Source organism: Apteryx mantelli, chromosome 2, assembly GCF_036417845.1.
Source record: "Apteryx mantelli isolate bAptMan1 chromosome 2, bAptMan1.hap1, whole genome shotgun sequence".
Lineage (NCBI taxonomy): Eukaryota > Metazoa > Chordata > Aves > Apterygiformes > Apterygidae > Apteryx > Apteryx mantelli.
In genome coordinates, this window is record NC_089979.1 from 141,746,838 (window position 1) to 141,765,168 (window position 18,331).

Below are 18,331 nucleotides of genomic sequence, written 5' to 3' on the forward strand. Positions count from 1 at the left end.
GCAGTATTGGCCCTTGCTCAGCGTATAAAATCTATTCTGCAGAATTGGATTCTAACATATGCTTGTATGTGGGCCTTGTAAATCAATTTGCACATTTTCTGGGAATTTATTCATGCCCAGCATATTTGTGGATGAAGTAGTACTTCTTATAATTGATATCTCGGGATCTGCTCCAGTGGAAAGGATTGTGCTGCATACAATGGCTTGTAGATCCATTGGAATGAAACCCGAACATAAATTTCTGTCTAACTGGAAAGTAATGATGTTTTTAATGAGCTCTAAGTGAAAGCTGCGGTAAAATCTCTAAATGGGAAATCTTTTCATGAAAATTCTGGTGCCAGCATGCCTGCCATCATGTGCAAATTCATTTTCCATAAAGACTTATTCTAGCTGGGGGAATTTTAGACTTGCAGCTTCAAGGGAGAAGCTTGTTTTCTAAGTATATCTGGGTTGACAGAAAGTCTAGTCAGAGAAGATTCTTTAGGACGTGTAATTTGTATTGCAAAGCAATGAGGATTGTATTCCTTTTAACCATAATCTGTCTGGCTAAACAGTCTTGGACTGAAACAGTGAAACAATAAAAATTATTGCAAATCAGATATCATCTCTGAACCCTTATGAAATGCTACAGTTTTGCTTTATTTTTAAAGCTTATTTTTAAGGTGGTATTTTTTATATTAGCTGCATAGGCAGTGTTACAAACATCTCATCATATTTCCCTGATAATTGCTGGTAGCTACTGAGCCTCAGTTTGAAACATAGTTAGTCATGCTGTGAGATGTCTTAGTTTTCAGACTTGGAGCCTGATGGAATAGATAGATAGTCTTGCTTTTAAGTTAAACACTTAGGAGTTTATTGCACTGTTATGCAATGTACAGGGATTACAGCAGTGGCATCTGTGTGTTGATTTTTGTGACAGATTTTTATATGACAAATTGATTTTGAGACTGTTACCATATAAAGGTCTGAATGTACCTGTATGCCTTATCATTGCTTTGCTCATATTTTGGGAATGTCAAGTGACAAAGTCCCTGTGCTTTCTGTTCAGTGAAGCTGGGAACAGTGTTTAGCACAGCTCAAAATAACCACAGCTTAAAAAGACCCTACCTTTTGAGAAGATAGGATGAGTCTTCTGCAACTATTCACAGGAGGCTTAAACCACTTCATGTCTGAGCTATGGAAGAAGTGCAGAAGGGGAGCCCCTAGGACTGAGATCACCCTGTTCAGAGCTTTGTCTTGGTGTCGTTTTACGGTGAAGCTGCTCTTTCGTAACTGACAGGAGCATGGGGCAAATGGCAGCACTGAATCCTTAACCATGTCCTTAAGCAAGGAGAGAATGGAGGGCTTTGGTTTGTACTTGATAGTAGTACTAACAGCTTTTTAGTAATTAACTAGATGATGACAAGAAATGTGCCCTTAGCATATCTCTCTGGAATGTGAGCCCTGCCTTGGTTCAGTGGCTGAGGCGTCCCTGAGCTGAGAGCCCACCAGCCGATATACATACCACCGAACTTGCAACCTGGTGCATGTGGATGATTGCAAGCTGGACTTCTGTTTTGCAAGTGGTCCTCCAGGGTTTTCTACTGCATTCTGGTGCTGTATTCTGCCACCATAGGATTTCCAGGAATTTCACTGATAAAAACAAATCAAATAAGAGAAGAAATCAACATTCAGTTTCCCATGTAGTCCTTCTGCTAAATTCAATTTCTTTTTCCTTGGTGATGCTGCCACTTAATGACAAACATTTTTGTTTATTTGTTCATATGTTTCTACCTGCCAGGTGGTGAATATTAGGGATACAAGAATTATTATACTCAACTCCTCTTCAGAGCTGTGTGCCTCCTGCATAGCTGCCTGCCTCAAGCTGAAAAGGGTTTTTTGTGTTCTTGTGCTCCTCCCGCTGTAAACCTCCCAAATTACTTGCTTCCAAATTCTGTTGAAATTATAGTCACAATTGGAATGAAGCAAGAGCTTACATGGCTACATCCAGCCAGAGTGAATATTATTGCTGAATTGTAACACCTCCACATAGGGGGCTGTAATGTAAAGGAAACGTGACAGAACTGAAATTGTAACACTTCAAATTATAACCCCCACAAGCATTTCCCATTAAAAGCAGAAAATTCTGAATAATGCTGTGAGTGAAACATAGTGCTGAAACTTTTTTTCCCCTCTTCCTTCTTTTGCCTGATATATAAGGTGGTTTTCATCATACCTTTAAGGTGAGGATATAGTATTTTAATTGGAAGTTAAGGCTAAAATTAGAGAGGTCGAGAAGCTGAAATGAAAAGACAGAAATGGTTTGAATGGATCAGTGGCCGTAGTATGAACTGAGTGGGTGGAAGGAAGGATGGTGGCTGCTGCAGGCCTTTTGTGGATCTGATTCTGCCTTTCACCCTTCACTCTGTATTGTATTGAATGCTGCTGTGAAGTAAATATCAACTTACAGGAGACCATAATCACCGTGAACATGTCATGCTTGTGATTCTTGATTAGTGCAAGTCTTTGTTTAATATGACTTTTAAGATATTTATTCACAAATATAATAGAAATAATAGCATAATGCCATTGTCCACTGCAAAACTTGCTTAGTATTACTGACATACTTTTGCTCTGATTCCATTTATTATTTATTATAAATATGTATTCAAAATAGGCATTGTACTTCCCATGAAAAATATGTTTTTATGAGCCTTGAAATTGGAAGGGATGGCATGGCAAGGATTTGTTTTCTTCCATTCAGTAAAGAAACACAGGTTTGTAAGTCTAAACTACATCAACAAAAATGTAATTGCGGTGTGAGCAAAGCTGTAGAATTGGACAAAAAGCTGAGATGTATTTTCAAGTTACCATTTGTGCAGGACTATTCGCTTTAGGTGATAAATAAAAATAGTAAGAAAGTAGTCTAACAGTGATTTATTAGGAAAGGGTGTAGGTTGTAGTAGGAAAAGATGTAATTTTTGGAGTGATTAAATGTCTTTCTCCCCCTCTTCTCTCAGGGGTACATTTGAATCACAAACTGAAATTATCAGGTGGTTCTGTCAGATAATTCATGTGATTGAATTTCTGCCTGTTACTACTGCTGAAATATTGAGAGGTGATCCTTAATCAGTTGTGATGCAAGGAGTTCTAAATTAGGCTGCTGATGTGTTTTATAATAACTTTATATTTTAAATGAAGATGCTTTTTGGAAGAATGCTTTCAAGATTTTAGTGGGTATTTTCATGGAAATCTCTATGATGATCACATTGCCTCATTCAAGGAGTAGCAAATGCTTTTACGGAAAGTATTTTGACCTGCTGTGACACATGCAATAAACTGGATAATGCACATCGTGGAACACTTTATTGTTCATGAGTGGGAGCTCACCTGCACTGGTTTGTTGATAGACACCCTCCATTTCTCAGTTAAATGAGTTGCATGACCTAATGTTCAGAGGACAGAGGTGTTAAGTATTGAGCTAAATGATAGAGCCGTATAGACCACAGATGGAAAAAGCTGAAAGGTTATGCTTACAATATCCCATTAAAAGGGGATTACATGTAATCCTGTTTGTCAAATATGAGATATGCTTTAGGATTGCATTATATCAAATCTAACAAGAGCAGAATGTTAAGGTGATGCTGTTACGACTAACTTAATCTTTTTTCTTTTTTTTCTCCCATACGTTTTCAGGAGATACAGTTAGAACATGCAAAACAAGCTTTTGTGCAGCGAGACAATGCTCAGGCTGGAAGAGTCACAGCTATGGACTTCAGGGACATTATGGTCACTATCCGGCCACACATGCTGACACCATTTGTAGAAGAATGTCTAGTAGCTGTGAGTAGCTTTTGTAGCCCCAGTGGGAAAGACATGAGATACATGTGTGGGATTCCTTTTTTATGTACTTCAACCACTGTACATGGCACATGGAATCCAGGTTATGGACACAGGTTTTTAAGTCTAGCAGTAATTATCTACATGTATGAAACCTGACTCTCCTTACAGAATATGTATCCTCAAAGTTTCTGGTCTCCTGAGACAAAAGACCAAGCAGGTAGATGGACCTTAGTAATGGCCTGCAACCTTGAAGTTTGCCTAACTATTTCCAGTCATTCCTTTATAATAGACTGTGCTATATGTCAAAAAGCCATTGCATCCCACTTGAGAAGTCATTCTCAAAGGACTTGCTATGTAATGTCCATTCAGAGCTCCTGAATGTAATTTTCAAACACCTAGGACAGTGTATGGACTGGAAATACTCTTGTCAGAGACAAATGATTAATATAATTGTAACATTTACAATTATACAGAAATTAGATTAGACTTTAGTTGTGGAGACAGGATACAGTTTGTCTCAGTATCGGTTTCTTTCCAGAAGAATACTTTTTTCACAAAATTGTGCTTGGTTCAGTTTTCAGTGTAACCAACTATGTATTTTTTTTTTCCCTCACTAATTTTGGGAGATGAGGAAATTCCTGGGAAACTTCAGACACAATATTACACAGAGATGGTATTTTCTCTGGTAATGCCTCTGCAGATATTGCTGAACCTTGTTTCTATCCCTTTTTCCCTTTTTCTCTCCTTTTCCCTTTTTCTCTCCTTTTCCCTTTTTCTCTCCCTTTCCCCTTTTCTCTCCCTTTCCCTTTTTCTCTCCCTTTCCCTTTTTCTCTCCCTTTCCCTTTTTCTCTCCCTTTCCCTTTTTCTCTCCCTTTCCCTTTTTCCCTTTTTCTCTCCTTTTTCCCTCTATTAGCTATAATGGCATATTGATCTGTGTTGTTCTAGGGGCTTCCTCCCAAGTGACTTTCTGCTGAGCTTCTTGCATTAAATACTTAGAATTTATACAAATACGTTAATATATTAAATGCTTTGAATTAATTCACCTGGGGTATTCTCTATATATTAACTTACAGTTGTTTTACTTTGGTTGAATTTTTTCAGCTTGAAATGCATTTTATTATTTAGTGGCCACCTTTCTGATTTCTAGAGCCCCTTGTGCTATTTCTGTTGTCCATTTAGTTGAATCTCCATTTTTTTATTATCAGGTGAAACTTTCTGCCTCATACCACAAAGAAAGTATCTGTAGCTTTGACCTTTTAAAATATGTGAGATTTGTCTTTCATGAACTGTGTTTCTCACAGAGCACTAATTTCTACCCCAAGCCAAATTAAATATTACAATTCTGCAGTGTGACCGAAGAAAAAAGATTGGTGCATTTGATCTAGACCACAGTTTCTTAACTTGGGAATTCTACTCTAGCAGCTCTTTCCAAGTAATCCAAAACCTGGCCATATCCAGGCTTAAAGAAGTCTTTTTTGCTTTGATTTGTGAGGGAGGCTTCCAGGGAGATGTGTGAAGTGATGAGAGCTGCAACCTCTGAGCAGAATACTGGAAGGAGTTTGCAGTGAAAAGCACAGCAAGAACACTCATGGACTGATGATGATTTCTGATATCTCCCTCCTCTGTTCTCTCCCCAGTCTTGTTATCACCTTCCCTGGGTCATATACTCTCTCATAAAACATAGATAAGATTTTTGGTTCTCTTTCAAGGTCAATTACATTTTGGCATGCTTATACATTGTTTTCAGAAGTTTGCCAGATCACCTATCTTATACTTCAAATTGGGAAGTTGAACCAGTAGTTCTTCCATGTGCAGGCCCAACACAACTTCAAAATAAAGGTTTAGGTTCAGTTCCTGTTTGAGAGTGAGTTACTGTTCAAACCTTATTGTACCCATTTGGTTTGACTGCCTGATATAAGCCTGAGAGCTTACTGCTGGCTCTCCTCAACTTGAAATGCCTCTGAATTTAAATGTTTCAGTTGACCTTTTTCAGAATATGTTTTGATTTTTGTTGAATTTTTTTGTGTAGTAATATACTTTACATGTAGAAGTAGATTTCCTCATTACTAGAAATAAGCCAACTTATAAAACATTTCCAACTGAAACAGTACTGAAACTTGAACTTTGTAAATTACTACTGGTTATGTTGTTATAATCCTGCATATGTATTTGTTTAGGTTTGTAGGGTGGGGAAAGTTTTACATTCTGGTCATGATTAGTTTCAGTAACATAATCTTTCATAGAGTCTTTATTTTGCATTTTTTTAAAAAAGCAACCCTGTGCTACTGTCACTCTTATAAAGTAACACTGTTTCAAAACCTTTATTTCAAGATTTTCTTAATCTTGTAATGGTCTCCTTTCTCATTTCTTCTTTTACTGTCTCTACTCTAGGCTGCTGGAGGTACCACTTCCCATCAGGTCAGCTTTTCCTATTTTAATGGATTTAATTCTCTCCTTAACAACATGGAGCTCATTAGAAAGATCTACAGTACTCTGGCTGGAAATAGAAAAGATGTGGAAGTCACTAAGGGTTAGTAGAAATGTTTGCAGTCTGGAAGTTTTCTTGGGCATTTTGTTAGGGTGGGTGGAAGGGAAGAACTCATCTGTATGCTTTTTAAATCAATGGTGGGGGGGCAGAATGGGGAAAGCCTGCCTTGTTAGCATTGCTTGGTGCACCTTTCAGTTTTGTACACTCCTGTGGGAGTCCACCCTCCAGGTTTTTTGGTTTGTTTCTATCAGAAGGAAGGTCCTAGTAAACTGGCAATGGGGGCGGGTGAGGAAAGTATGTAAAGATATTTAAAGGTTTAAAAAACTTCCTAGGACTCCTGCCAAATTGGCAGCCTATTAAAGTGACCTTCAAGGGTAGTTGAAGAATTCCATAAACTTGTATTGGCGGCACAGTAAGCTGATCTACAAGCTTGGAACAAGATGTTATCTGCTCTATCTAACCACTTTTATAGAGAATTCCCTGTGCAACGCCAAAGTTTCATTAATGTGGCCTATTGGGAGTATGCATGAAAAGTTCCACGTCTCTTGACTCTTTTTTTTTTTTCTGATTGCCTTTATTTTTGTTTTTTTCCTTCTGACCCGCAACTGATTGATACCGTATGTCAAATATCCTAAAACCTGCTGATAGCACTAAGCTTTAAGACCAGAGAGTTGCTCGTATTTGTATGATGGATATACCGTTTAAAACATCCATTTATATAGTGGCAGGAACATTTTTGCGGTGGGTCACTTTTATTTCCCTTCCCACCTCCACCCTGCCAGCATCTTGTTTTTAAAACTAAAATATAAAACAACTCTGGGGTGCTCTGGATTACTTGTTTTGGTTTGATTAGTTTTTCTCTCTTCTATATTTTTATTCTGTTGCAGAGGAGTTTGTTCTCGCAGCTCAGAAATTTGGTCAGGTTACGCCCATGGAAGTTGACATCTTGTTTCAATTAGCAGATTTATATGAGCCACGGGGGTAAGTAGAGAATTATCTATCTTCCCTCTTTCCTTTCCTCCTCCCTCCTTCTCTGAAGGAGTGAGAGGTGGAAGTGGGGAGCAGGAGAGTATGGTGTATTGGTCAAACATACAGGTAACTTTTTGTGATCTGAAAACTCATCTCTCTAAGCAAACACTAAGCTGATTTTTACATGAATTTTCTCAGACGCATGACATTAGCTGACATTGAAAGAATTGCTCCTTTGGAGGAAGGGACATTGCCCTACAATCTGGCTGAGGCTCAGAGGCAGGTAAGAAGAGGAACCGATATGCTTTTATGTATTGTGTTCCTTACATTTCCAGTGCCAGATAAAGAGCCTACCTCTCTCTGCTGTTGCCAGTTAGCTGAGTTGCCTTTCTCTTGAGGAATATCTCCTTGTTAGAATTTTCCTTTTAACCTGCATCATGTCCTTTCCACCTCTTCCCTATGCCCCTTTCTCTTGGGTTGCATTTTGAAAGGTTAAATGCAATTTACTTTAGAAAGATAAAACAAAATATATATGAGTGTCATCCAGCCATTCAGTAAATATTAGGTGTATACCTAATTAAGATGTTTGTTTTGTGATTCTGTCACTTGCTGTTCTTTTTAATGAGGAAAGAAGGCTTCCTGCTTTGACTGTGGATGTTAAATTCAGCATCCAGCCTATTAGATGGCAGACCTCATTCTGGAAAGACATGCATGTTCAAGGCTTCAAAGTATTCTCTGCTTTGCCTCATGTTCTGGTGAATATCAAAACTGGAGAAATTATGTCTAGTCTGCCATCACAGTTTCAGTAAAAGCATTAAGATTGTCTATATGTGGAAGAAAGAAAGGATGTTGACTTTCTCTCTATGGTTTAAAAGAAAATGAACTTTCGTTGTGTTTGAGTCAAAAAGAGAGTTCTTTAAATGTTAAACCTCTTGATTTTTTTAAAAAATTTTAATATTATTTTAACATATATTTTTAAAATGACACAATTTTATATATAGATAGATTTAAAACTAATCCTCTCTCTGTTTCTCTCTGTCCCTCTGTCTGTCTGTCTGTCTGAGGCAGTCTTAACTTTGTGTCTTGTGAGACTGACTTTTTTTTTTCCACTCTGGGTCTGTGCGGAGACGCCAGTTTGACCACAATGAGTTGGTGCAGGCTACATTTTTAGGACTAACAGGCCATGAGCCAGGCCTCTGTGTGTGTACACGCGCCTCTCTTTTACTTCTCTTTCTTCTTCTTCTTGCTCCCCTACATATGAACACCCTCACCACCACTCCAAGACAGTATCTAGGATGGTGGTTTTCTGTTTGTTTGAGTAGTGACTAAATGTTGACTATGCTGGGATGAATTTAAATGAGTTGGCTCCCAAAAGCTGACCATCTATTCCTAGAAGACTCCTAAAGGAGTTAAAAGCATTAGAATTGAACTGAATATCAAGTAATGTAAGTTACAATAAGTGGCAGTAAAATGTAGCCAAAAATGCAGTGGTGAAAGTAGCAGCTTCTTGAATTTTCTGCTTTGGGGCCACTGTCTTTGCCAGTATTATTTATGTGATTTTAAGAGACTAGGAAATGTGAACCTAATTAAATCTTACCATATATTCTGCTTATCTGTTCTGCATTTTCATTCCTCCGTGAAATTTCTTTGTAGTAGCATCTGCATGGTGATGAGACTGGAAAGATTTTCAGCTACGCTGATACCTTCAGTTAATTTTCTGGCCAGCTCTGGCTACATTGTGTATTAGTACTAGTCAAAACCTAAACACATTTGCAGGAAATTTTGTCCCTTTTCTCCTTATATTCCTAAGCAGTATTGCAAAAGTGTTCGTAAGTACAGAAGTCTGAAGGCCCCCCCAGAACTTCCATCATCCTAATTTTTTTCTGTCGTTAGGTAACAATTCTAAATCTGGAGCACTTCTGAAATTTATTTTTCATTGGGCTGAATCTAACGCTCATAGACTGTGGGGAAAAATGAAATTGTAAGGGTCCTTTATGAAACCTCACTGCCCTTCAGCTGGTACATGTGAACAATGCTTGCGTACATGTTTTGATAGCCTGAGAAGTAATAGGCCTACCTGGTTTTTGTCCATAGTAGAAAGAAGTTCCAAACTGGAGTTGCTTTTAGTTGTAGAAAATAATGACCTACCTCCTTAGAGGTGTAATATGTGTACCCTCATACTTGCATATTTGGGCCATTATTTGATTTTGGATATTGTAATTGTGCTGTAGCATCAGTTTTTCTTGTCTTTTCTATTCCAATTCTAAGAGGTTAATTATATGGTGTTCAGAAATTGGTGGAAAAGAAATAATTATTAAAAACAAAATCCCCAGTGTACTCTGGGATTTTCTACAGGTATCTGACAATACTTTTTTCTTACTTATATCCAGATATCTGTCTGATCATGAGATGTACTCCAGTTAAATATGATGTTCTGATTATTTTTCTTGTCCCCCTTTTGTTTTAAATCCTGCCTTGACAGAAAGCTCCAGGCGATGTGTCTCGACCTATTCTCATCCAGGTTGCAGAATCAGCATACAGGTTTGCCCTTGGTTCAATTGCTGGAGGTTAGTCATAGCTAAGCAAAAAATTATTCATCTTCACTGTTTGTTTTTTTCTTCTTTTATTCCCCCCTTCTCCCCCTCCTGCCTTTCATTTAAGTGTGGAAGCCTTCTCAGTCTTTCCCTTGAAGCCATATCTAAGGGATGGGATGACTGTAAGATGGAATGGGAAGAGGTCATCCAGTCTACATTGGTTTTGGTATTTATGAGCAACTGGAGTTTGCAGGTGATGTTTCTATCTGATTTGTCACCAAACCAGTTTCAGAAGAGAAAAGATTAATGAGGTAGGGCCAGGAAGTAATGCTTTCAATTAAAATTATGGGAGATCTTTTAATGGATCCAGAATATGTTACGGAGAAAAAAGATGCAAATGATCATTGAGGTATAAATGTAGAAGATGACAGTTGCAATTAAAGACCACTGAATGCAAAATTATCTTTTCTTATGTCCTTTTCTTATGTTCTTTATTATATTTTCAATTTTTACTTGCAGCTGTTGGAGCCACTGCAGTCTACCCAATTGATCTGGTAAAAACTCGAATGCAAAACCAGAGATCTACAGGCTCTTTTGTGGGAGAACTTATGTACAAAAATAGCTTTGATTGCTTCAAGAAAGTGTTACGTTTTGAAGGATTCTTTGGGCTTTATAGAGGTAAGTTTGGAAAAATGTCATATACTAATGATAAGATACTAAGAAGAGTTCAGTGCCAATCTGGATTCCTGAACCCATTTTTTTAAGATTTCAGTTTTGTCTGGTTTTTGCTTGTGCGTCTTCATTTGACCTCTCTCATATAGATTTGCATTCCTATTCTAGATCAGGGGTTTGCAAACTTACTGATAATGCAAACCTCATTGTAAGGAGAACATTTTTGTGGGACCTTTTTGTCCTTACCCTCCCAATCTGCAATAGGAAAGTAATAGCAATTTCCTACAGCAAAAATACACTGTGAGTCAAATTTTGGTCTCCTTAACAGTCTTTAGTACCAAGAATGTTTCATCCTATTTGGTCAGAAGTTAGACAAATCATCTGGTTTTGATCTTTGTTTTTCATCTCTGTTCTTTCTTGCCTGTTGTCTTTCTACTCAAAAGCAAAGAGAAAGAGAGTACCTGGGTATCAACCAGATCTCCTTTGGTGGTATCTTTTGCGGCAAAGTAGGTCTTTCTGAACCAATTCTATGTGCTTCACTGATCATTGGGAATTGTCATCTTTGTCAAGTTTTATGTATACTTCTTCTTAGCTTGTTACTGTTGATTCAGCCAGAGATTATTTGGGATTCAGCTCACTTAGGTTTATATACTTAACCAAGTCACTCAACTTAGGAAGTTAATTGTTCCAAGTTCCCTTTTTAGTTGATAAAGAGAGGTACCTTCCAAAAACTTATTTACTCTGCCCAGGATCTACATTATCTTAACTTCATACATCTTAAGTAAGTGCCTGCAGTTAGAAGGTGGCTTTTTTTTGTTTTTTCATTGCCCCAGTTATCAACGGCATCAGTGGTGCAAGTTCAGGTAATGCAGAAGTAGTTGCAAAGAATCATGAACTACTGCATGAGACTCTATTTATTCTCTGGCACAGAGATACATTAATTTTCCCGTATTCTGATTTGTCAGTATGCTCCTTGAGATCTCTTATCCCCATCTGTCATGTTCACTGAGGAGGATTTTTGAAATTTGTATTATTTATTTCATTTTTTAGCGGGCTTGCTTAGATCTCTTATCCCCGTCTGGCATGTTCACTGAGGAGGATTTTTGAAACTTGTATTATTTATTTCATTTGTTAGCGGGCTTGCTTAGAAACTTTTTTAAACTTTTGAAAATAAGCATACTGTAAGGACTGAACTTAATTTCTAAGAACAGTTTTATAGTAGTAATAGTGGTATTAGTGGGTATTACAGGAAAAGGTTAAACCTGAGTCAGGAACAAAGTATGGAGGATTTCAGTAAAACATGTTATGATGTGACAAAGCTGTATGCACCTGGAAAAAACTAACAGTTTTATAAGACAAAGTGTTAAACAACCTTAACAGTAAGTATTATGGTATGTGTGCACTCTGTAACATACGATCTGAGTTACCAGAAGTCGACTAAGTAGCTTCTCCGCAATATATGAATTTTGTTAATTATTTCAGCACTATTAGAGGTGAGAAAACTGTTGCTAAATTCACTGAGTTTGGGGTAATTTTTTGAGTAGGCCTGGTAATTTAATAGAGGGTATTGACATGATTTACATTTTGTAGGGATTTGTAGCAATCAGAATTGTAGGAAGTCTCAGTTATTGGCTAGAGAACAAAATGTATTCCTTGCAAATGTATGCCTGTCTCTTCCATGATCCTGAAAGAATAAAAATGCAGAATTCCAAAATTATCTGTTCCTGTCTTATTTAAACTTTGAAACACAGTGATTTTCCAACTGTAAAAAACTTCATAAATGTCACAAAAACGGATTAACTCCATTTGCTCATCATGTTTTTAGAGAGAATGATGTGTCGTTGCCACATTTGAGGAGCTCTATGAGCCATCATCACCATAGCTTATCTTTTCATTCCCCATCCCTTTTACTACTGTTCAAGTTTCCAAAGAAGAGTGAAATATCAGACAGTTTTGTGGAGCCGAACTTCTAAATACAAGGCAACAATCTCATTTTTTGATTATATGGAAGAAATTGTATGGTGGCAAACACCACCATCATTTCAGAGCCAAATTGAGATCTGCATTTGAACAGATTCTCTACTTAAAGAGCACCCTGATTCAACTTCTCTTTTTAAAGACTCAAATGTTGAAAACTCCCTAAAAACATGGAGCTTCTTTTCTGCAGTTCTGTAAATTCAGACTGTTGCCAGATTTCTAGTGAGGTCACATTTGGAGAAAGTTGAGCAACTGAGTGCAGAATGAAGGGTCCCAGTTAGGCTCTAGAGGACAAGAAGATTTGAAAGGAACATATTCAGCCAATTTAATGCAGAAATGTTATAGTGAGAGTCATTGCATTCTAATCTTAAACACTTAAATTAGGTAAGACAAACTATAGAGTATATTATTTTTTGCTGTTAATTGGTGACTGGTACTCCTTTTTACACTAGTGTAAATGTAATTGTGTAATTGGCAGAGTTCTCCCAGTTTATTGTATAGCGATGCAAAATCATTAAAAAATTTAGAGTAGAAACATTTGGAGCAGTGATCTCTGTCATGTTGCACTATAAGAAAGCAAGCAGGAATTCTAAACCCTACTCTGAACTCAAGCATTTCAGAGGATATTTTTAATACAAGCCACATATTTCCACCCAGTGAAGTGAGCTGATTTTTTTTATCATTATTTTATTCTGAATTTGAAAAGGGTAAAACTACCATGTTCTGAACCACCAATCTCAGATAAGGATAAATTACACCATCTTGTGGATATAAAGAGAGCACTAAATTTTGTTTAATGTGAACTTGGTCTTGAGGATAATCAGTATTTCCACTGAGAAGGCACTTTGATTTTAAAAATATGAACATAATATAAACCTGTGTAGAATCTTTATCTTTATAATACGCATTGTTTGAATGTTTTAGCTAGATTCATTTTTTTAAAAAGTGTATGTCTTAAATTGTTCATCTGCCTCTTTTTAAGCATGGCTTAGAAGAATACTCACCTCATATATCTATAACTTACTGTTGTGGCTACATTTGTACCTGAAATGTGCATTTTGAAATACATGCATGTATTTATATATATGCAAAGCTAAGAAAATTTTCAAGGCTGTAATCTGTCAACATCTCTTCCAACTGAGGGAGTCACCTATATTTCTTAATGTTATTTTAATATTAAGACCACCTAATGAATCACAGAATGCCTCACAATCTTAAGCAGTGCATCTAGGAGAGATCATCTCGCCTATACTTGATGAAAATTCCATGGGAAAAGCAAATCCAGAGATAGAATGTAGCTCATTAAAATGTTCACTAGCCATACATCTGAGTTAATTCCACTTCACCTAGAGAAGGAAAAAGACAGAAGACATGCTGTGGAAGACTTTGTTATTTTTGATCATTAACTTTTAAGGATCTTGTTAGTTTTAATTTGTCAGGTGGTGCTTGTAGCACTGCATTGCCTCCAGATGCCTTCTAGTCTTAGATATATATATTTAATCATTCATTTATCATCCAACTTCGTTATTACTGATGGACTCCCATGATAATGATACAACAAGACCATGGTAGAAACTGTCCTCCAGAAGTATGCAGTGAAGTACCGTTTTGTGGAATGCAAGTATTATCCTACTCTTATCTTAAAGTTCTGTCAACACACAAAACCTTCTCAAAAGAAATACCCCCATGCACAGTGTGAGGGAGCTGTGCTTGAATGGAAACTGGTGGTTTCTAATCCAATTTCTTGTGTGAATCCTGGAATAGAAAATTTGGCAGTATTCTGTTACCATCTTTCTATCATATGTCACACTGGTTTCAAATGTTTTACCTAGACTGAGCAATAACTCCTTCAAGGCTTTTTGAATATTAAAGGAAAAGCATGTCCATAACATGGTGTGAAACCAAAGTTTGATCACTTTTAGAAGTCTGAAAAAATATTTTTGCCAAATCAGACTTTCTACGTAATGCCGTCACCACAGCTGGGCTGGATGAGCTATTGCCTGTATATTCAAAACAGTAGTAGGCTGCTTTCAGAAGGTCTCAAACTCTGAATGCAGTTTTCAGTGCTCTCTCTCACATATACCTTCACCTTTCCATAGAGTCTTACTATAGGTGTGTCAGATATGCATTGAAAACTTTAAGATGCCTGTAAGTGGTGTGTGGTAATTGCTGCTAAAGAGCCTTGGAAATATAAATTGGGTTTTATATTGTATACTGTACTAGCAGGCCACCTATCTGCAAAATATTATTCTATAATGTTATAAGATGCATATGGTTTTAAAACACTGTCAAACTTTTCTAAGCCTGTCCCACCTCTGTGAATTGCTGAGCTGCTGACGCACAATAATACTAAAATATTCCTCGCATGTTGGGGAAAATGGTGGTCGTGTGTGTCCCATGATGTGTTTCCTCTCTTCCAAAACTTACCTTCTTTATAAAGCTCAGAAATCTTTCCACAGTGTTTCAGTGCTCCCATCTACGGACAAGGAAAAGGGAATATAGCTTTGATAATCATAACATGTAGAATGAACAAGTACCACTTACAGATTGCTTTATTACTTAGGTAAGAGTACAAAAGAAAGAGTCCATCTACCTTCCTGAGCAGCTGGCTTAGAGACAGGAGGTCTAACTGGTTATTGGCAAGGCTATAAAATGTAGAATTAAAATTAATACTGCCTTTTTAAAAGCTATATATGCATTATACTTACGAGTGTGAAGGGAGAGGGGGAAGGTTTTTTTTAACGTGTGTACCTATTCCATTTAAACTTTCTCTTCCACATTGAAGTTATGTGGAAAGTTTTGAGTCAAAACGGTCCCATTCAGATTTGAGTGAAAAAGGACTTGTGCCAAGATAAATATGTTTTTCTTAAGATTTTACAAGCGCCTTTACAAATGCAGAGTTTTAGGAATCGAAACATGAAAAATGATAAAAAGTACATCTTCAAATCTGTGTAAGGAAAATCCATTTGATTTGTCCTGACTGTGATGCTTCCAAATCTGGAGATTTATGTATATCTCCATTTGGGGTATTTTTATGATTTTATATTTTAATATTTCAGAAAGTATGTTTTTCTGTAATTTATTTGATATGATGCAACTCAGCAATCATGTTACATATCGCTTAGATGTAGTAATATACATATATATTATTTTGAAATTAATGGTCTCCCAGTTCTTGTAGAATTGCACATCTGTTTACAGACCTGCTCTAAATCTACTAGAGACAGTGGGAAAATTTCCACTAAGAACAGTAGGCTTGGGATCAGGTACTGTGTTTGTAAAATAAAATCTCTGAAGATTAAAAAAATTGTAGCCATAATGTCTATCCAAGGCTGTGTATGTTCTTCAGAAAGATGTAAATTTAGACTGGCAGAACATTTACATCATAGCAATTACAAAGAGAATCTGGTCTGTTTAAGGCTAAACTGTAAAAATTCTATTCACTGTATATCCTTGTCTTTTTTTTGTAGAGCTGTGGGAAATGTGGTATATACAATTCTGACTGTCTTAATGCTTTTGCGTTGAAGTCTGAATGCAAGTTGCCTATGCAACTAAAACTAATTCAGAAATTCAAATTTTGAAATTTAACTTACTCTGCAAAATCTTTCTTTTTTTGAGCAACTTTGCCTGTGAGCTTAGCATCACTGTATTCTTTTGTTTGAATGTTCATCCATATGACCATAATTTAACATAGCTGTCTTCTGTAAATAAAAGTTAGGTGTATGTGTACATCAGTTGTATATGCAATGATTTACTCTTTTTGACATTTGAAAAATAAAAATGTTAAGGCAAGTGCAAAATTTTTAAGGGATGTAAATAAATATGGCTGGCTCTCCTGAAACCACAAGCCAAGTGGCACTATTCTCTGCTGTCTTTTCCTTACTATCAAAGTGAGCAGTAACCAAAAAAAGCTGATGGATGGTAGCAGAACGAAAAAATACACTAATCCAGTGCACAAACATTTTTCTCTTTGTTGTTCTGACATTTAAATTTTTGGGAAAATGAATTTGAGTAAGTGAGCTCTTAGATGTGGAGCCGTAGTTGTTGCCCCTTTCCCCAAGAATAAAGACGTGGAGAATTGCAAACATCAGTCTTTGCAGAAAGTACCCAGAGGTGCCGTTTGAGTTGCTAAAACAAAGGGGGCTGGCTCCGCGAACTCTTGCCGATGGGATTGTTTCTCACACATCTGAATGGTACCCTGATTTTATGCTCCTGGAGAACACTTGCAATACCATTTTAGCCCCAGGCCCCTTCAGTAAGTTCTGCGTGCTTTTAGGCTGTGTCATCTAAAAATTTACAAAATACAGACTGTTCACTCTAAGCAAACAAAGCCAGTAGTCAGAAATTCCCAATTACAGCTCTACAGTGCATCACTTTTAACAAAATAAAATATGAAATTACATGTATGGGAAGATAACAGCATAACTTCCTTTGTTTTAAGAACTGACGAGCTAGCTGGTTTTAAGAGCTGGTGAGCTAGAGAGTGCTCAAGAATACAGTCATATATATTTGAATGTTTTGCATTTTTATTTGTACTATTATTATCCCTATCCCCTTGGGTCCTGCCATCTAATGCTATTGTTTTTGCCAGAAAAACACACTATCATCCTGATTTTTAAAATGGATACATCTTGTTTTTCACGAGATTAATTAGTAAATCTTAATTTTTGTGTGAAGATACACACAAAATGTGCAAGATGTTAGTGTAGAACAGGATACTGAAGCATAGTTGGTAAATCTGTATTGGTGTTTAAGTGTAAAGTGATCTAATATCACTGATTTTAAAAAAGTTGAAGTAACTAAAATATATAGGAATTTACTCAGACTTGAAATGGCAGCACAAAGTTTATTCTCGAAATGGAATGTTTAAGTACTCTCATTAAATATAATAACACAAAATTGCCATAAAAATTGCCCCTGTTTCTAGGTGGTGATCTCCACGTATCGTTGATTTGTTTAGTTAATACTAAGTTACTTGATGCATTGAAGTCTCTCTTTCCATGTTACAGGCCTGTTACCACAGTTATTAGGAGTAGCACCAGAGAAGGCCATAAAACTTACTGTAAGTTTGAGAGTGGATCGCTTTTACATTTCTCCACATTTTTATGTCTGACTAATTCCGATTAGAACATTTAGGATTTTTGTTCTTAACGTGTCAGAAGCACGGTAGAGTGCATTCCAGGGTTTTTGTCTGATACAAACGCAATTGCAAAAGCACAAAGCAACTGTTTGTATCTCACTTTTGGACGTTACAAGTGGCATACCAGTCACATGCTTACATTTTTTTTTAAAGAATCAGATTGAAAACTCTTACTTCTGAACTTGCTCCAAATGTAACAAGTCTTAGTCTACTTGTTCAGCTCATCTACTTGCTTGTAAGTAGCACAGGCCTTCAGTTTTACTTCTTGGCAAAAAGTAATAAGTATTTATTGGGTTTGGGGGAGCATTGTTTTTGTATCTGCATGTGGTTCCTGTATTTTCAGTTCTAACACTACAAGATATAATATGATCATATAGTGAAGGGCTGATAAGAAAGGAACTGGTTTGCATGCATTTTTTTTTCCTAAATGTTTTGCTTGTGTGGTTTTGTATTTCTTGAATGATTTGAAAGCACTGAAGAATTTCTTGTTATAACCAAATCATAATATATTGCTTATTCACAGAAGCTAATAGTAAGCATTTTAAAAAAAGAAAGGTACTTGGGGCTGTGATTTGGATTAGCATTGAACATTTTGATATTTATTTGGAGCTATATTTAAATTTGCAAATTTAATAAGCATTTCCAAAATCTTAAATGATTTAATCATATTAAATTTCAGATGATGATTTTATTGTTATTTAAGTCAGTGATTGTTATCTATTTGTTTTT

The 18,331-nt window shown here is 36.6% G+C and overlaps 1 protein-coding gene across 3 annotated transcripts in view; it reads left to right on the forward strand.

The window, feature by feature from the left end:
* The window catches only part of SLC25A13 (solute carrier family 25 member 13), a 111,252-nt gene that overhangs the window by 61,823 nt on the left and 31,098 nt on the right, over positions 1-18,331 (forward strand). For all 3 annotated transcript variants that reach the window (XM_067291669.1, XM_067291668.1, XM_067291670.1), the window contains 7 exons: positions 3,676-3,822; positions 6,214-6,352; positions 7,198-7,291; positions 7,478-7,562; positions 9,762-9,846; positions 10,333-10,491; positions 17,472-17,524. In XM_067291669.1, coding sequence (XP_067147770.1) covers positions 3,676-3,822; positions 6,214-6,352; positions 7,198-7,291; positions 7,478-7,562; positions 9,762-9,846; positions 10,333-10,491; positions 17,472-17,524 — 762 coding nt within the window. The remainder of the gene's footprint in view (positions 1-3,675; positions 3,823-6,213; positions 6,353-7,197; positions 7,292-7,477; positions 7,563-9,761; positions 9,847-10,332; positions 10,492-17,471; positions 17,525-18,331) is intronic.